Source organism: Embiotoca jacksoni, unplaced genomic scaffold (genome assembly GCF_022577435.1).
Source record: "Embiotoca jacksoni isolate LCO1_2020_lvr unplaced genomic scaffold, fEmbJac1.0.p SCAF_30, whole genome shotgun sequence".
Taxonomy (NCBI): Eukaryota; Metazoa; Chordata; class Actinopteri; family Embiotocidae; genus Embiotoca; species Embiotoca jacksoni.
The window spans coordinates 3,916,728-3,931,739 of record NW_027185382.1 but is presented as its reverse complement, the minus strand read 5'-3'; the positions used below and the strand labels follow the sequence as shown (position 1 = coordinate 3,931,739).

The 15,012-nt window shown below is 41.5% G+C and overlaps 2 protein-coding genes across 4 annotated transcripts; both read right to left on the bottom strand.

Annotated features, from left to right (window-relative positions):
- Positions 1-28: 28 nt before the first annotated feature.
- Positions 29-7,655, bottom strand: LOC138206920 (gamma-crystallin M2-like). Of its 3 annotated transcripts, none has more exons than XM_069163776.1 (3): positions 7,635-7,655; positions 718-960; positions 29-304 (listed from the first exon to the last, which is right to left on the bottom strand). In XM_069163776.1, exons 1-3 carry the CDS (start codon positions 7,653-7,655, stop codon positions 29-31), a joined length of 540 nt encoding a protein of 179 aa, XP_069019877.1. The 3 variants fall into 3 exon arrangements, with proteins under 3 accessions (XP_069019877.1, XP_069019878.1, XP_069019879.1); XM_069163777.1 differs by lacking the exon at positions 7,635-7,655 and adding an exon at positions 1,357-1,377; XM_069163778.1 differs by lacking the exon at positions 7,635-7,655 and adding an exon at positions 1,079-1,102.
- Positions 4,955-7,594, bottom strand: LOC138207083 (protein boule-like; the record flags this gene model as incomplete). The annotated part of the gene is made up of 11 exons (XM_069164098.1): positions 4,955-5,083; positions 5,298-5,390; positions 5,551-5,682; positions 5,767-5,802; positions 5,887-5,967; positions 6,120-6,126; positions 6,187-6,406; positions 6,676-6,751; positions 6,875-6,929; positions 7,036-7,127; positions 7,463-7,594. Coding segments are annotated over 11 exons (1,053 nt in total), but the record flags the coding sequence as incomplete, so codon positions are not given.
- Positions 7,656-15,012: the final 7,357 nt, after the last annotated feature.

Below are 15,012 nucleotides of genomic sequence, written 5' to 3'. Positions count from 1 at the left end.
GCATGTTTATTGACAAGAGATAGACGACTTAGTTGAAGTCGGTGATTCGCCTGAACGAGCCGATCTTCGGGCTGGCGCTGCCCCAGTCGCTGTACCTGCGGTACTCGCCGGGTCTCAGGTAGTAGGATCTGCCCCTGTAGTTGGGCTGGTCGTACATCAGCCAGTGGCCGTCGACCACGTTGCTCGAGTTAATGTCAGACATACGCAGGCGGTCCTGGACGTTGGGGCAATCGTCGCTCACCTCCTGCATTTGTCCGCTCATGTCTGGGCGCTCATACAGTCTTATTTTGTAGGAGCCGCGGTGCTGCAGAAAGAACAACAAACAGGAGTCAGCATCGGTCTTATGTAGGTAATGCTATTTGAAGGTTTCACCCAGAACGGTTTGCAAAAGCAGCCGTTAACAAAACGATCTTCCTCAACTGAATGTTTATGCAGGGGGTTTAACAAACCTACGATATCTTCGACAGCTCGGATGAACTTTGTTTGGTGGAGTTTTTAAATCAAACGGGAACGATTCATGTTTTTAGCTGTGGATTGTTACTCTTTCTACACCAAAGCATGAAAATGACCAGATTCTGTTTTCTTGCTCTTATTTTACTTTTGTTTCACACATCAATTTTACTTTATTGAATGCAAATGTTATGATCATTTGTATCTATATAAAATGGATGGATAATGTCACCCTAATTAATATCATATTACATATTTTATGCTTACCATGGGGATCATGCGGCAGGAGCGAATGCAGTCATTGATGCCGATCATGCGCTGGTTGTCGGAGTACTCCCCCCTGCGCAGGAAGTACTGGTGGCCCAGGTAGTGAGGTCTCTCGTACACCATGAAACAGCCGCTCTCCACCCGGATGGAGTTGCAGCGGTTGAAGTAGGTGTGCAGGTCAGCACAGTCGCTCATGCACTCATGGTGCCGACCCTGGAAATTTCTGTCCTCGTAGAATATGATCTACAAAGATTTGTCCCAGCATTGATTCATTATTGAGTCCCATTATGTTTAATTATCTATAAAGTTAAAAAAAAAAAATGTATAAAGTATTTGCACGTATAACACATAGTATCCTTACCTTTCCCATTGTTATATTAGTGGGGGCCACACAGACACTCAATAGACGCTCTCGGTGCCGCAGTCCTTTTATATAAAGTAGCTGTGTGATGGCACAGCATAAAGTATTGTCATCCAAATAGGTTTTATAACAAATCTGGTTATGTATAGCGACGCACCGCAGTGTGATCATGAGTTATTGTTGTCCAGTTTTCACATGTTCATCACTATTGATCAAAACAGCGCAGTGTGTGCTCGTGACCTGGAGGTCAGTGCTTACAGTAGCAGCAAAACAACCGCCGTTATTTGTTTCCTTTTCATTCAAGAACATCCCGAACGCTATATGCCAGGCCAAGACAAGTCCTTTTCAGACACGTACTCGTAGAATTAATCAAATATGACAAAAGAAATGTCATGGAACTTGTGTAATTTGCTCATCTAGTGACCACAGTATGGAGCCAATTTCCTGCCAAAACAAATATGTTTCCGAAAATGTCCTACGAGTCGCAAACGAACACAAATCCAAAAGACCATTAACAAAGTAAAGCACTTCGTTCTGCAATTACAAAACGTATATATCAAATTAATACACAACATATTTTTAATACCCCATGCTTCAGAATAAAACAAAACATAGGATGTCTTACTGTTCACGTACAAACAAAAATGATACCACAAAAAGAATCATAAAATCTCTCGGCCGTCAGTCGGCTTAAACTTTTCTCACAAATATCCTAATTTGCCCTCCACAGTGGCAGGTGGCGCTATGAGTCCATTTAAATGCAAATTTGTATTTTCAAAACAAAATGTATTAGTTTATTAATCAGGTTTTGTACTCGCAAACCAAACTGTGTCTGTTAGCAAACCTCGGGGTGTGTGTAAACCATGTTTTGTTTGTTGGGATATTAGCTCCATATCCCCCGGTGGTCAGGGGGGCAACAACTAAAATTGTTTATACACCAGGTTGGTCGTTCTTTTGCTTTCAGTATTTTCTACAGTGAACTGAGAAAAGTCATGTGTTGTAATCTTGGCAACGACAGTCATGATAGCAGTGGTCCAATCAAACATTAGCGGACACACCGATTCTCTGGTTGTTCATGGAGCACCATCATCAGGTCAAACTTCAGTTTGTTCAATATTTCAATTTAGGACCAAATCTTATAACATTACCATCACCCTCACATGTATTTACTGCTAAATATCAAATATGAATACACTAATAAAGGTAAACGGAGATTAACAATATGTCTGCATCAACATCAGAACGGCGATTGTGAGCGTTTGGACTTTGGCGTTTTGCTTTAAAGATGGTAAAACGTATTTCAATGGAGGGATGGAAACCGCAACCATTGAGTTCAGACACCAGAACTACTAAAAACAACTCATCAGTCGTATTTATCCCAGTTATAATGGAGAACATCATGTACCTCACACTGCATCCATTAAAAATGTTATGACGAGGCCGCTTTGGAAAAATGAAATACTAACATTCATAACATTAGACAGGATTATTTCCTGACAAGAGATTTAGAAATGTACAAAAATCTATGGATCATTTCCAAAAACTCTAAACCAGTTTAATTGTTCAATTTTAGTTGTGGGTAGCAACTTTCCTCATTTAATTAATGACTGTTGACAAAATCAATGTCACATATGTGTATTCAGGAAGTTCACAATATAAAACAGTGTATTTGCTAATGTCAGTTGGATTTGGATTGAAAGCAAATCAAAGTTTTAATGAACCATTTTAAGTCAAATGTTGAGTGTAAGTATTTTTCATTTGCAGGACTTTTTGTTTTGTTTTGTTTAACTCTTCTGTAAAGTAGGTTTTGGAAACAAAGTATGAACAGTACAGAGCTCATCAAACACAGATCAGACAGAGCGACACGGCAGCTTTATAAACCTCAATCCAAAGTCATGGGACTCGACCTTTTGTTATTCTAATGAGCAGCATTTGGTGCTTTTGCCACCCTGTCGAGGTCTTTATCCCATTCAGGCAGATAAAAACCCTGATTCATCGCCGCCACTGGCCTCGACCGGCACATGATTCACCCCCACTCACGCTCCACCGTAGGATGTCCACATACGTTATGTTGGTTTAGTGCTTCACATCATTTAACTAGAAATGTGTACAGTTTCATTCACTAACTAAAGACATCAGTCACTGATTCAGAATTGCTGCATATGAATTCAAATCACAGCCACTACTTAAAGGGAAACATTTATTTCCACTGAAGAACTATGAACGCACTGAACTAAAACTAAGGTTAAAACCAAACAAGTTATTGACATTCGTGATGTGCAGTATTAAAGAGTACTGCACATATGAAGTACATCTCTCAAACAAAATGTAAACAATCAACAAAACAGTTTAGAATAGGTCATTTTTCAGGGGGTATACAATTAGCTTTCTGCTTCAACAGCAGAAAAAACCCAGAGTTTAACACCAAGCAAAATATAAAACAAAAAAACAAGAAAAATACAATTACTCAACTACATACTTCAAGTATTACCTGAGTGAAGAAATGAAGCTTAAGTCACTCTTCAGATCATCAGACTTTTACACAAACTACTTCTCTCTTTTCCACCTTTCATGTAACTTAGAAGGCAGCTTAACAGGACTGCAGTTCACTTTCAGGTCAGGTCATTTAATTTAAGATAAAAAAAAAAAGAAAAAAGAAATAAAACCAAACCTGGTTGAGCTGCTTTAAAACAACTCCACTAAAGGCACACTTGATCTAAACATGTCCAGTGGTTACACATTTGTGCTTGCATGCCTCAAAGCCCTGACGGACACATTTATTATTTCCAAGCATAACATTTGAATACAGGAAATTCCTGCAAATCTGCTGAGCTACCAGTGCACCTCACGTCTCAATATGCATTTAAGCATACACTTATCAGCCTACTTTATATAAAATATATAAAATTATCACGTAGCCGCTACGTCTAAACCGTTTCAATGACACACCAACCTATCACTGGTTTTGAATTATTATTATGAAACCAATCAAATTGTTTCTCATCGTCATCTTGAAAAATGGTAAAAAAATGTTTTTAAGCACTGCTTTACAATGAAGTGTCAGAACCAATCAAAATGGATCCTGAAAGGTCCCACGGCTGATGAAGCCAAGAAGACGAGACCTGACAAGATGCTGCATATTCAAAGCATCCTGATACTGTTAGCAATGACTTGTCAAACAATAACTGTACTGTAATGTTAAATAAACAGTGCAGCTTTTTTCATATCCTTCCAAATAAATGTGATCACTGATCCACAGAACATGTTCAGCTTTGCTCCTTTGTGTGGTGATATAAAAAGAAAGCGCTGACATGGTAAGAAATGCAAACAAGTATGATAATATCAGCTGTAATATACTGTGGCGCGTGTGTGTCTGTAGGTGCTCCTCCAAAAATGCAACATTAATAAGGCAAAACATCAAAATATATTACTGACGCACAAGAGACCAGTTAAAGTTACGTTCAAGTAAAATTTGAACTTGAAAGTAAATTATTACCCAAGTTTTTGTTTTACTATAAGAAATGATATATTAGCTTTTAAATGTATGCACTGACTTTGTTTTCAACCAAGTTTTAGAGCGAAATAAAGTTTGATCAAAAATAACAGACCGTTAGATCTGATCTGAAGAACTTAGACATTTATTTTGCTCCTAAAATATGAAACCTGTAAATCTGAGTTTTGTAGTGTCATCACACTACAGTTAATGTTGGATTTTCTGGAAAAATTTGCGAGGATTTTATGACTTAATGTAGAAAAATGGATATCAACCACAGTAACTATAATGTAAAGTATGAAATGAAAGCCACAGAGGAGGATGAGGAAGTGACTCACCCTACGTTTCCCTGGAGAAGCTGTCTGAGTTTATCCTACCAGAGGTTAGAAAGTGTGAAACACTGAGCTGTCTGGTGGTTCTGCCGAGTCTGGCAGATGGTGGAAGTCCTTGTGGTGGATGTAGCGCCGGTACTTTGGCTTCAGATGGACCCGTGAGGGATGAAACATCAGGTTCTGGAGAGAATACAGTACAGTTCAGTGAAGATGAAGACACCGAACCAGACAGAGCACCGAGACCGTGGACCATAAAACATCAGAAACTTCCACTGTTTACGGTCGTCATGAAAACGTGCTTCATTAACAGTGGAAAAGAATCTTTCCTGCGGTCTGGTTTCACAGTATATCACCGTAGTGAGCTGTTTGGATATTTAAAAAAAGGCCTGTTTACCTTGCGAATGTCGTGTTGCAGAACCATGGGAACCATTGCTTCTGCTCTCTGAGGATACACTGGGTAAACATGCTGCATCGTCAGATCTACAAACTGCAAAAGTAGGAGAAAAGGCCAAAGTTTGTTGCAGACGCACAACGTAACAGAACAACAGGATGCTGCACTCGAAATGCAAAAAGCCAGTAGAAATATTTTCTAGCTCTTAAATCATATAAATACTACAAACGACATTTTATTGTCATTTTGTTTTTACCTGGTGGGTGGGTACCTCTGGTGGGGTGTCCTCCATGACAGGCACAGGAAGCTGCAGAGAGCCTCCATCAGCCGGCTGGTACAGATATTCTGACTGCTGGGAGTACACAACAGAACTGGAGGGTGTCGGCAGCTGGAAGAGAGACGACGAAAACCTGTCAACGACTGAGCAAATTCTCATTCATTCAAAAATCAAGTACGACTTCATTTCATTTACCTGGACGGCGTTCCACTGATGCTGGTTTGGGACACACTGGGGAGGCAGGAAGAAATCAAACAGTTAAATGAAGTAAAAACCACTGCTGCACTGATTAAATGCTGAGAAACTACTGCTGACCTGGTGGTACTGATATGCTGGTTGCTGGTAGACAGGCTGATGAGGCTGATGGGACTGAGGGGACATCAGGGGAGCTGCAGCCTGCAAGGAAATGCCGGACTTTAAAAGATGCGCTGGAAATGAATACCATATGTCTTGCTCCATAAAAACATCTGAATACTTCAGATCAACTAGTGCAATCATTAACAAACTTCACGTTAGTCATTAAAGCGTATACAGATACAGAAATGAACATTGCCCCTTTTCAACAGTGTGTGACAGCCGAGCAAATGACATATTCATTGTACAGCACATTATTACTTGAATGATTTGTTTAATGATCCTCCGTGAAATGTTATTTGATATTGGTTCGTCCTTACAGGCCAGTGGTGGACAGAGGGGTTCATGTTGGGACAGTGGAAGTAGGCCACTCCGTTGTGGTAGGTGTAGGGGTAGCCTGTGGACGTGGTCAGGTACGAGGTCCCACAGGACACCTGCTGAAGGAGGGCCGGTTCAGGGCTGACCACCGGGGCATACTGAGCTGGGAGAAGAGGGGAACCACAAAACAAAACAAATAAACCCGGGTCGTGTGCTGCTTATTTCAGAAGCATCGAGACTCCTCGTGGGCTCGTAACAGCTCGGCCTTTACTTTGGTATTTTGAATGTGCGGCAAAATCCTTTTTGAAACATCACAATTAATGAAATCTGTAAACAAACTGGTAAAGTACAGGGGGTGAAATACTGAAGCCTCAAAGAGGGATTAAAACAAATAAGACATATATGCAAAGGCACATTTAGTTTTAGACTTACTTTGTTCTGGAGTTTGATACCTTCGGAAAGCCTGACCAATGCTGAGCTTCTTATCTTTCAAACAGATTTCATTGGCCTTTAGGACAGTGGTTAGGAGAACACATATCACATACTGCAATTAAGTTCAGGAAAATAAATGCATTACGATGTGTATCTTCAAGTTTAGTTTCAAGATCCTTTAATGAGGTGTTGTACTCACATTTTCAAGGATTTTCAGTGCATCTTCCTGGCTGTCAAATGTAACAAATCCATACCTGTTCAAAAGAGACAGTTTTAACAGTAAATCTGCAAAAAAATAAAATAAAATAAAATAAAAAAGCTTGAAGTCTGTATCCGAGAGGAATCGTGCGGCTAACTCACCCCTTCACCACCCCCGAGCGATCCCTCACAATCTTCACCTCTCTGATTGTACCGTGTGGCGAGAAGATGCGTCGCAGGTCGCCCTCACTAACCTTAAAACACACACACACACACACACACACACACATATATATATTTATATTTGACAGCTGTAAAAGGTTGCTGACTGGGTTCAGGTCAGGAGCAGTTGTGCACACCAACAACCACCAGGTGGCATCTGTGAAACATCTGGAAGCAAGTTGGTTGAATCTCAACGTGATGGGAGAGTTGATAGTTTCACTTCTGATTTAAGAAGTTATTTCTGAAGACACCCGGAGATACTACTAATGAATTATGTTCTCTTACAACCTCACTTGGTCTTATCTCCATGCTTTTTCTTTTTGTGTGTGTGCAGCTCCTCTGTTGATGTAAAACGTGCAGCTCTCACCTTGTAGTCAATCCCCCCGACAAAAATCCGGTTGGCGATGACGGTGTTGGAGGAGCTGCCGTCGGCGGGGTTTACCGGAGGTGACACACCGGAGGTGGAGGAGGAGGAGCTGCTGCCGTTCTGGGACGAACAGGAAGTGAACTTTAAAAAAGAAAAAGAAAATCAAACTGACAGTAAACAACAACAACAACATACAAAGTGTTGAACACCATTTCCAACAAGGACGTTGTACTTGAATTTAACGTTGTAAAAAAAACAAAACTATTTCTCTATATTAAGTGCACTGACGGGACTTCTGCAAAAACTGAAATGAATTATAAGTTTTTATTTACTAAATGACCCCCCCCTCCCCCCCTCCCCCCATTAACCGTCTTCAAACCGCCGCGCAGCGCCGCCATGCTAGCGTCGCCTTGAGGGTTTTTTTTTGTTTGTTTGTTTGTTTGTTTGTTTTTAGTGAACCGATCGCAGGAGCTGGAAGTGAAACGGGCTCGTAACGCATCACGGAAGCACGTCACGTTCGGTAACGCCAACACCGGGCCGGATTCAGCCCCTTAAAAACGTCTTGTCACCGGGCCGGTTGAACGGTCCGCTAACGGCCGCCGACTCACCGTGTTTGGGGTCTCCACTTCCATCGCGACGTCAACCTCTGCTGCTAAAAGTTGTTGTTTTTGCAGGTTATGAATTCAAGGTTAAATCTCGGCCTGTTCAGATCTTGCAGATGTTGTTGTTGTTGTTGTTGTTGTTGTTGCTTTGCTTCATTGGTTACCCTCCAACCGTCCCGGCTGCCGCAGACCAAACATATGACCTCATCACGTTGACGTTCGGACCAACAGAAACCCGACCGGAAGTTCAAAACGGCTCGTTGATATGTTTTCACCCGGTTTTGTCCTCGAAAGTATTTTTTCTTTAAAACATACATCTTATTTCTAATTGTGAAAACAAATTTTATTCTTTTTTTTTTAAATACTATTTCTATCCAAGAAGTCCCAATTTCTGAAATAGACGGGGGAGCTCCATTTTTTTTTTGGTGTTTGATGTTAAATTAAAGTGTGGTAAACAGGTAAAACAAATAAATCCAACACTGAAGGGGAAGGAAAATGCTTTAAACTCAAAAGAGCGAAATCAAATCTCGAACGGCCCAAGCCAAATTGGTGCAGTACCACATTGTGCCCACACAGGGGCGCCATTTCTCTAAATAAAAATGGCACAAGCACAGACCTTATGCTGCTTGCCCATTGTATTTAAACCAAACTAGTACTGAAAATAAAGAGCTTGGAAGTATTAAGTTTAAGAAAAAAAAAAAGGGTTTTGTTGGCCTTATTTCCTTCTTTTTTTAAATACTTCTCATAATCTACGGATTATGTCAAGTGTCACAGTTTCAAGACTGAGGCAGGTTGTGAAAGCAAGCAGTAAATTTTACCTGCAAAGAACTGTCAAAATTACACATCCCAGGCAGCAGATTGTAATACAGAGGTGAATACAGGGCCCAGGAACCAGAGCTCCAGGGAAAATAAGGCTTCAGCTCCAGGAGAGTGCTGGCAGAGTTTCAGTACTGAGTAGGCTGATTGGCAGAGTGGTTGCAGATTGAGCAGGTGAGGTGGGCATAGCAGGAAGGAGGCGAGGCATAAGGAGAGAGACTAGGGACCTCTGGTGGGTGGAGGGAGTGACACTGGGAATAAACTGAGGCAGAGACCCAAAACTTTTCTTCCAAATGTAACTCAAGAATGACCAACCTGGTTTTCATCAGTTTCTTAAAAGAAAATTCGATCTACAACCCTTTCTACAATTTCTCATTGACCGACTGACCTTTCTTTTGCTCATATTTTGACTAAATTATGCTTATTTTCATTTTAGAAATATTCTTTTTCCTCACAGTTGCGAGCTCTTCCGTTCCACCTTCAGAAATGCTCACTCTAGTGATTAATTGAAAGGGCTTTTAATAAATGAATGGAGGGAAATTTTCCACTCTTGATCCTTAAGGAGCCACTTTTGATGCTGTGCAAAAGCTCCGCGGAGCTATGATTAATCTATGATTGGCGACAAAGTGTTCTGAAGCACTGTCATTTGGCTCTTATGTCCCCCACCTCGTCGTCCTCCTCCGCGTTTCTCAGACCACAACAAAGTAACGGCCCACAGAAGAGAAAGAAAAAGATTGGTAATACCACAGAAATTAATGAACAACACAGAACACAATGAAAAGGACTAAAACGTTCTTTAGAAAACATTTATACTGCCGTGAATACTCTACAAACTACAAACATAGTTTTTAATCCGATTCCTCTCAACAAAAACCTTCTCACACTGTCTGTGTGTAATTCTTTTATTTCCCACCAGCACAACCTTTTCTCTCTCTCTCTGGTCCTCATCTGAGTAATGCGGGCCACACTGTTACTTGTCACTCATCTCCAGCTTTTCTTAATTGCCGGGTGAATTTGCCAACGAGGTCTGACTGTGCAAAATGAGAAGGGCATGTTTGATAATTACAGCAATTTACCAGCTAAAAAGTCCTTTTATACTCCACAAAGATCATTAAAGACACAAGTGCTGTCAGGGCAACTTGGCTGGCTGTTGGAGTTCACTGAAAACAAAAGAGCAGAGTGGGAAGTTTTTATTCTTTGGCTTTTTTTTTTACCTTTGCTCTGTGGTTTTCTATTAATATTAATGTTAACAGGAATAATGTATCTCCTGCTTCTTCTTCTTCATCCTTGTTGTCATTGTCATTTCCTTTTTCTTCTTCTTTGTTGTCATCATTTCCCTTTTTCATCCCCTTCTTCTGTGTCGTCGTTGCAAACATGGCCTCCAAAGTAAATGACAAAATATCAAATTTGTCATCAAAACATCTAGAAATAAAGACACGAAAATGTCCAACAGATGTATATGTCATTTGTTTTACTGATATAAAGCTCTGTAATGAAATGAAGCTGCAGCATCCTCCCGTTCAACTCTGTGGTTTATGACAAACAGGCATGTATACTTTCCGTCTCAGAGAGTAAATAACAGCTATAGAAGAAATGGAGGTCAAATATCAGGTCAGACACGCATGTCCCAAAGAGAAAATGTCCATTTTACCTCAGTCGGTCAGTCAGTCAGACAGTCGTGGAGACAGAGGTTGATGAAAAATGAGCCATAACAGAAGGGTTTGACTCTGGCTCTGTAATTACTCTACAAATCTCTGATTTCCCCTCCTTCATCTACAGACTATTTATAGCTACTGCATTCCTCTCGGAGAATAAAATGATCTCTTTGAGACAGTACAATGCCAGAAATAACAGGTTTGGACAAACATTTGCTGAGGCGTGGTGGGCCTGGCTGACCATCGCTGAGTTCCACTGTGGTTTCAGTCTACTGTTTTTTCCCCCTCGTCCATTTATTCATCTGTTATTCTAAATGGCAGTGGGTTCGCTGGGTAAGCGTGGGGGTGGGGGGTGGGGTGCTGTGTGTGTGGGGGGGTGGGGGTGGGGGGGGGGGGCGGCAGCAAAAGATGTGATGGTTCAACAAAAGAGTTTGTATGAACCAGGATGAAATCACTTTCTCACATCGTGAGGGGGGGAGCGGGGCAAACGAAAACACACACTCACAAACACACACCTTCATGTCTGCGAAGACTCAGGTGACTGCCGGGCTCAGACCTCCCTCTCTGCGCCGCACTCTGTTTACGTTACAATCATACAGCTTCCCTGGCAAATATGATCAGCTAAGACATGTGGCTTTGTGTTTGAATATAGGCAATCGTGTGTGTGTGTGTGTGTGTGCGTCTTTGTGTTTAGGTTATCAGTTTATCGCCTGTGTTTCTTGTCAGAATCTTGTTTATCAGGAGAAAACAAAGATCATATGATGCCTGCTTAACATCCACTCGTTATTTATTCCCACCAGTATTTAAACCATGCTCAACAGGGAAAAGGAATAGCGCTCCTTGAAACTTTGGATCTGCGTATCAGCAAGTTTTTTTTTGCGTAATTATGGATATCTTGAATTATCAAACTGACTGAATACAAATGTTAATATAAAACCATGTGATTCTTCATTTATGGTCATCCAGGCTACAAATCCCAGCATGCACTGAGATCTGAGGCTAATGTGTTGCAGAGGACAACTTGTCGGGCTCTTTTGAAAGCCAGTGTGCATGTCTGCAACTAAAATGCGGTTCACTCACAGGCAGCGACGTCCGGTGTTTGAACAGGAATCCTGACACGGTCTATTCTATAATCTTCAGAATAAAAACTAAACAAAAAGTTTCTGCTTCCTTTGGTGGCACATTTTCTGTGACCTCAGCAGTTTCCCCAGTATGTATGGAAACCCCGCTCGGTGCCTCATGATATACAGCTCACACATGCTCCAGGGTTCATGTCTCTGAGGGACTTCAGGGCACACAATAACAAGAGGAAAGAGAGCTGTGATCTTATAATAGGCATTGCAGACATTTTGACTCATCACAGCAGAACAAGCATACGAGTTACCGATAACCTCATAATGAGTCATTTTATTAATGACGCGTTTCTTTCATAGTTCTCAGAAAGAAATAGAGACTTCTAAAACATTTGAACCCACAGTGGAAACATCCCAGGCCGTCTATAAAACAATCGCATTGTATTATATCGACACAAATTCATCGTCCCTTTTCTGGCTTTCTTCGGCAGTTGTTTTCTCCTTTGTGAAAATGCCTCACCACAATGGTATTGCATTCCACAGCAACACCCGATGATTTCTCTAAATGTAGACATATTATTTAGGGTTTTATATGCTGGGGCCCTGGCTATAGTTAGTGGGTGTGCACACACTGACCTATAATAAAGTAAACACAGTCAACTGGGCTCCGGCCAGTGAACTAAAAGTGAAGCCGAGTCTCCTCACTGTTTCCCCTCTCTTAATTGCTTTATTTGAGGTTGCAGGTGAAAGAAAATACAATTCTGGGGAAAGAAACAACGAGAGAGTCACTCGAGCTGCATTTTAAAGTAACTCTCAGCTCCCACTGCTCCAATTCTCATCAGATTATTTGATCTGGGAGTGTGGCTGGTTATTTCCAGGGGTGTGGCGCCCGATCTTCCCCTCCTAAGTGATCAAGATGTTCTGTCTCGGTTATGTTACTCCTCTATTGTCCAGCAGACTTATTTACTCACAAACACAATCACTGTCATTCTGGGTGGCACGGTGCCTCGCTGTCCGCTTCCGAATGAAAGTTGCACGTAGGCGCAGATGAAGTCCATGTTTCAGACGTGTTGCACCTCTGATGGGTGTGGCTGGCTGCAGTCAAAGGTGTGCTTTGTTTATCCCACCTAGCAGTGATACCCGTGTAGTGACACAGCCTGCAGCACACTTGTGCATCCTTAACAACTGTTCACTTTTCAAGATTAGTTGTGCATCATCAGTCTGTTTTCTGTGAATATTCTTTGTTCCCATTTTGTGTCTATAAATTATTCCATTCATTTACTGACTGGCTCGAATCAGGCCTAAAAGCCATTTGGGATCAAAGCAGAGAATTGCCAATTGAAGCTGTACTTATTTACTAGTTTCTGCTCCATGTGACATTTTGAATAAAACATCCTTCATGGGGGAGAGTGACAAAGACGGAGCGGATGACAAGTCGAGTCATTCTGCGATCATTTCGGATGCGGAATCATGAATTATTTGGCGGCAAGATAACACTAATTTTGCATTAGATTTACGGCCCAGTGCACCTGCAGATTTTCACCTCCAACACACACACACGTATTCGTTGCCCTGCCCCTCTTGACACCCCGTTGTTTGTGTATCGTGAATGTAGGTCAGAAATTTGTGTACGCGTGTGTGTTTGCCTGCGTGTGTGTTTACTGTATGCAGTCGCAATGGACACACAGTGTGCTACAGAGGTCTCCTGACACAACTACAAATATGAACACACACACACACATACACACACACACACACACACACACACACGGTAGGTCAGTTTAATATTTCATTTGGCTGATGGACGGCGTCTGCTGCTCTGTGAGCCAAACATCGTTACAACACACTAAGTGACTTAACTCTAATTAGAGCTGAAAATCACATTAAAGCTGCTCTGATACAGGAAGTAACTCACCTTTTCCCATCACTTCTTTGGGAATGAAATGCACGGGTTCCTTATATCCACAGAACCGAGCACATAACTATCTAACTCGCTGAAAATAGTCAGGTTCTTTTTAATACACAGTAAACCGGTTGAACACAACAAAGAAATATCACAGCATGTGCATACTACCTTATTCTGCCATCATACAGTTAATATTAAGAACGTTATTATTATTGTATCTATCAAACGTTAGTTTACTTGCCTACATAATTCCTGTTTTGGTATTTGTTATACCCGTTTTCTGCATCCAAATCCTACAGTTGGTGCTTAATATTTATTCTCACAACACCAATAAATCCTTTTTTGTTCTAATATTTGGCAGCAACGCAACATAAAAATAAAACTGTAGCACTCCTGTCGGTGATTCTGCGCGAGCGCGCGTGTGTGTGCGTGTGTGTGTGTGTTTACATGTATAATTTATGAATGATGAGGGCGTAAACAGCTTCCTCTTTGGCAACATGCTTTTGCACTTTGAATGCATGTGTATAAGGTTGTGGTGTGAAGGGATTAACAACCTGTTTATTTGCATTGTGTATCTTTCTTGAACTGTCTGTTGTCTTTGTCTTTTTTTGGTTGGTTGGTTGATGCTATTAGCGCAAAGGTCAGAGGTCACCGTAATTACAATATATTGAGTTTGCGTCACCATTATTCTTCCAGTATTTTCATTCATGTTTCATTCGAGTTTATTTAGATGATGTTTAAATGGAACTTTCAGCTTTGCTCCAGAGGTGAAGTCCCGAACGTGTGTGCAGGAACTTTCTAGCACTTCTACATCACCGCTTTGACAACTAACATAAAACACTAACAGCCATTTTCTAAGTCGTTTTGCTCCTCTTTAACAAACACAAGTAGTTAGTAGAAGATTTCCTTCAAGGCAGGAGAATCAGCTGTGAAAAACAGAAGCAGAGAGCAATGCATGTTCCTGTGCAAATCCCAGTTAACTTAATCCTGTAATACATCCCAATTTGGGATCTGTCTAAGATCTGTCTAAGATCATTCCTGATTCCTATATTAAAGAGCTGTCCACAGTAAATACTGCAGCTACCACATAATCTCTCCATCCAAACCAAACTGTCTTGGCTTTGCTGCCATATTAACATGGTTATAAAACCTCACCCACCACCTCCTTCACCCTCCATGCCTTCCCCTGCACAGCACCAGGCTTCACCTATGGTGGGAGTCAGAGATGTCCTTGTTTTCTCCTCCCTCCATCTCTTCATCCCTCACTGTGTTTGTGCTGAACAGATGCCAGTGCTGGGTAAAGTCCTCTCCGGAGGGACTGCCAGCAGCATATTGGTTTATAATTAATGAAATTAGGGGCTGCTGTCTGCCGAGGAGGCTTCGGTCCCAGCGTAGGATAGACTGCTGCCTGCCAGGAAGACAGACGACTGGAGAGATCCGAGAGGACAGACAGAAAGAGACGGATAGGAGCTGGATCACTGACAATCTACTCCAAGGC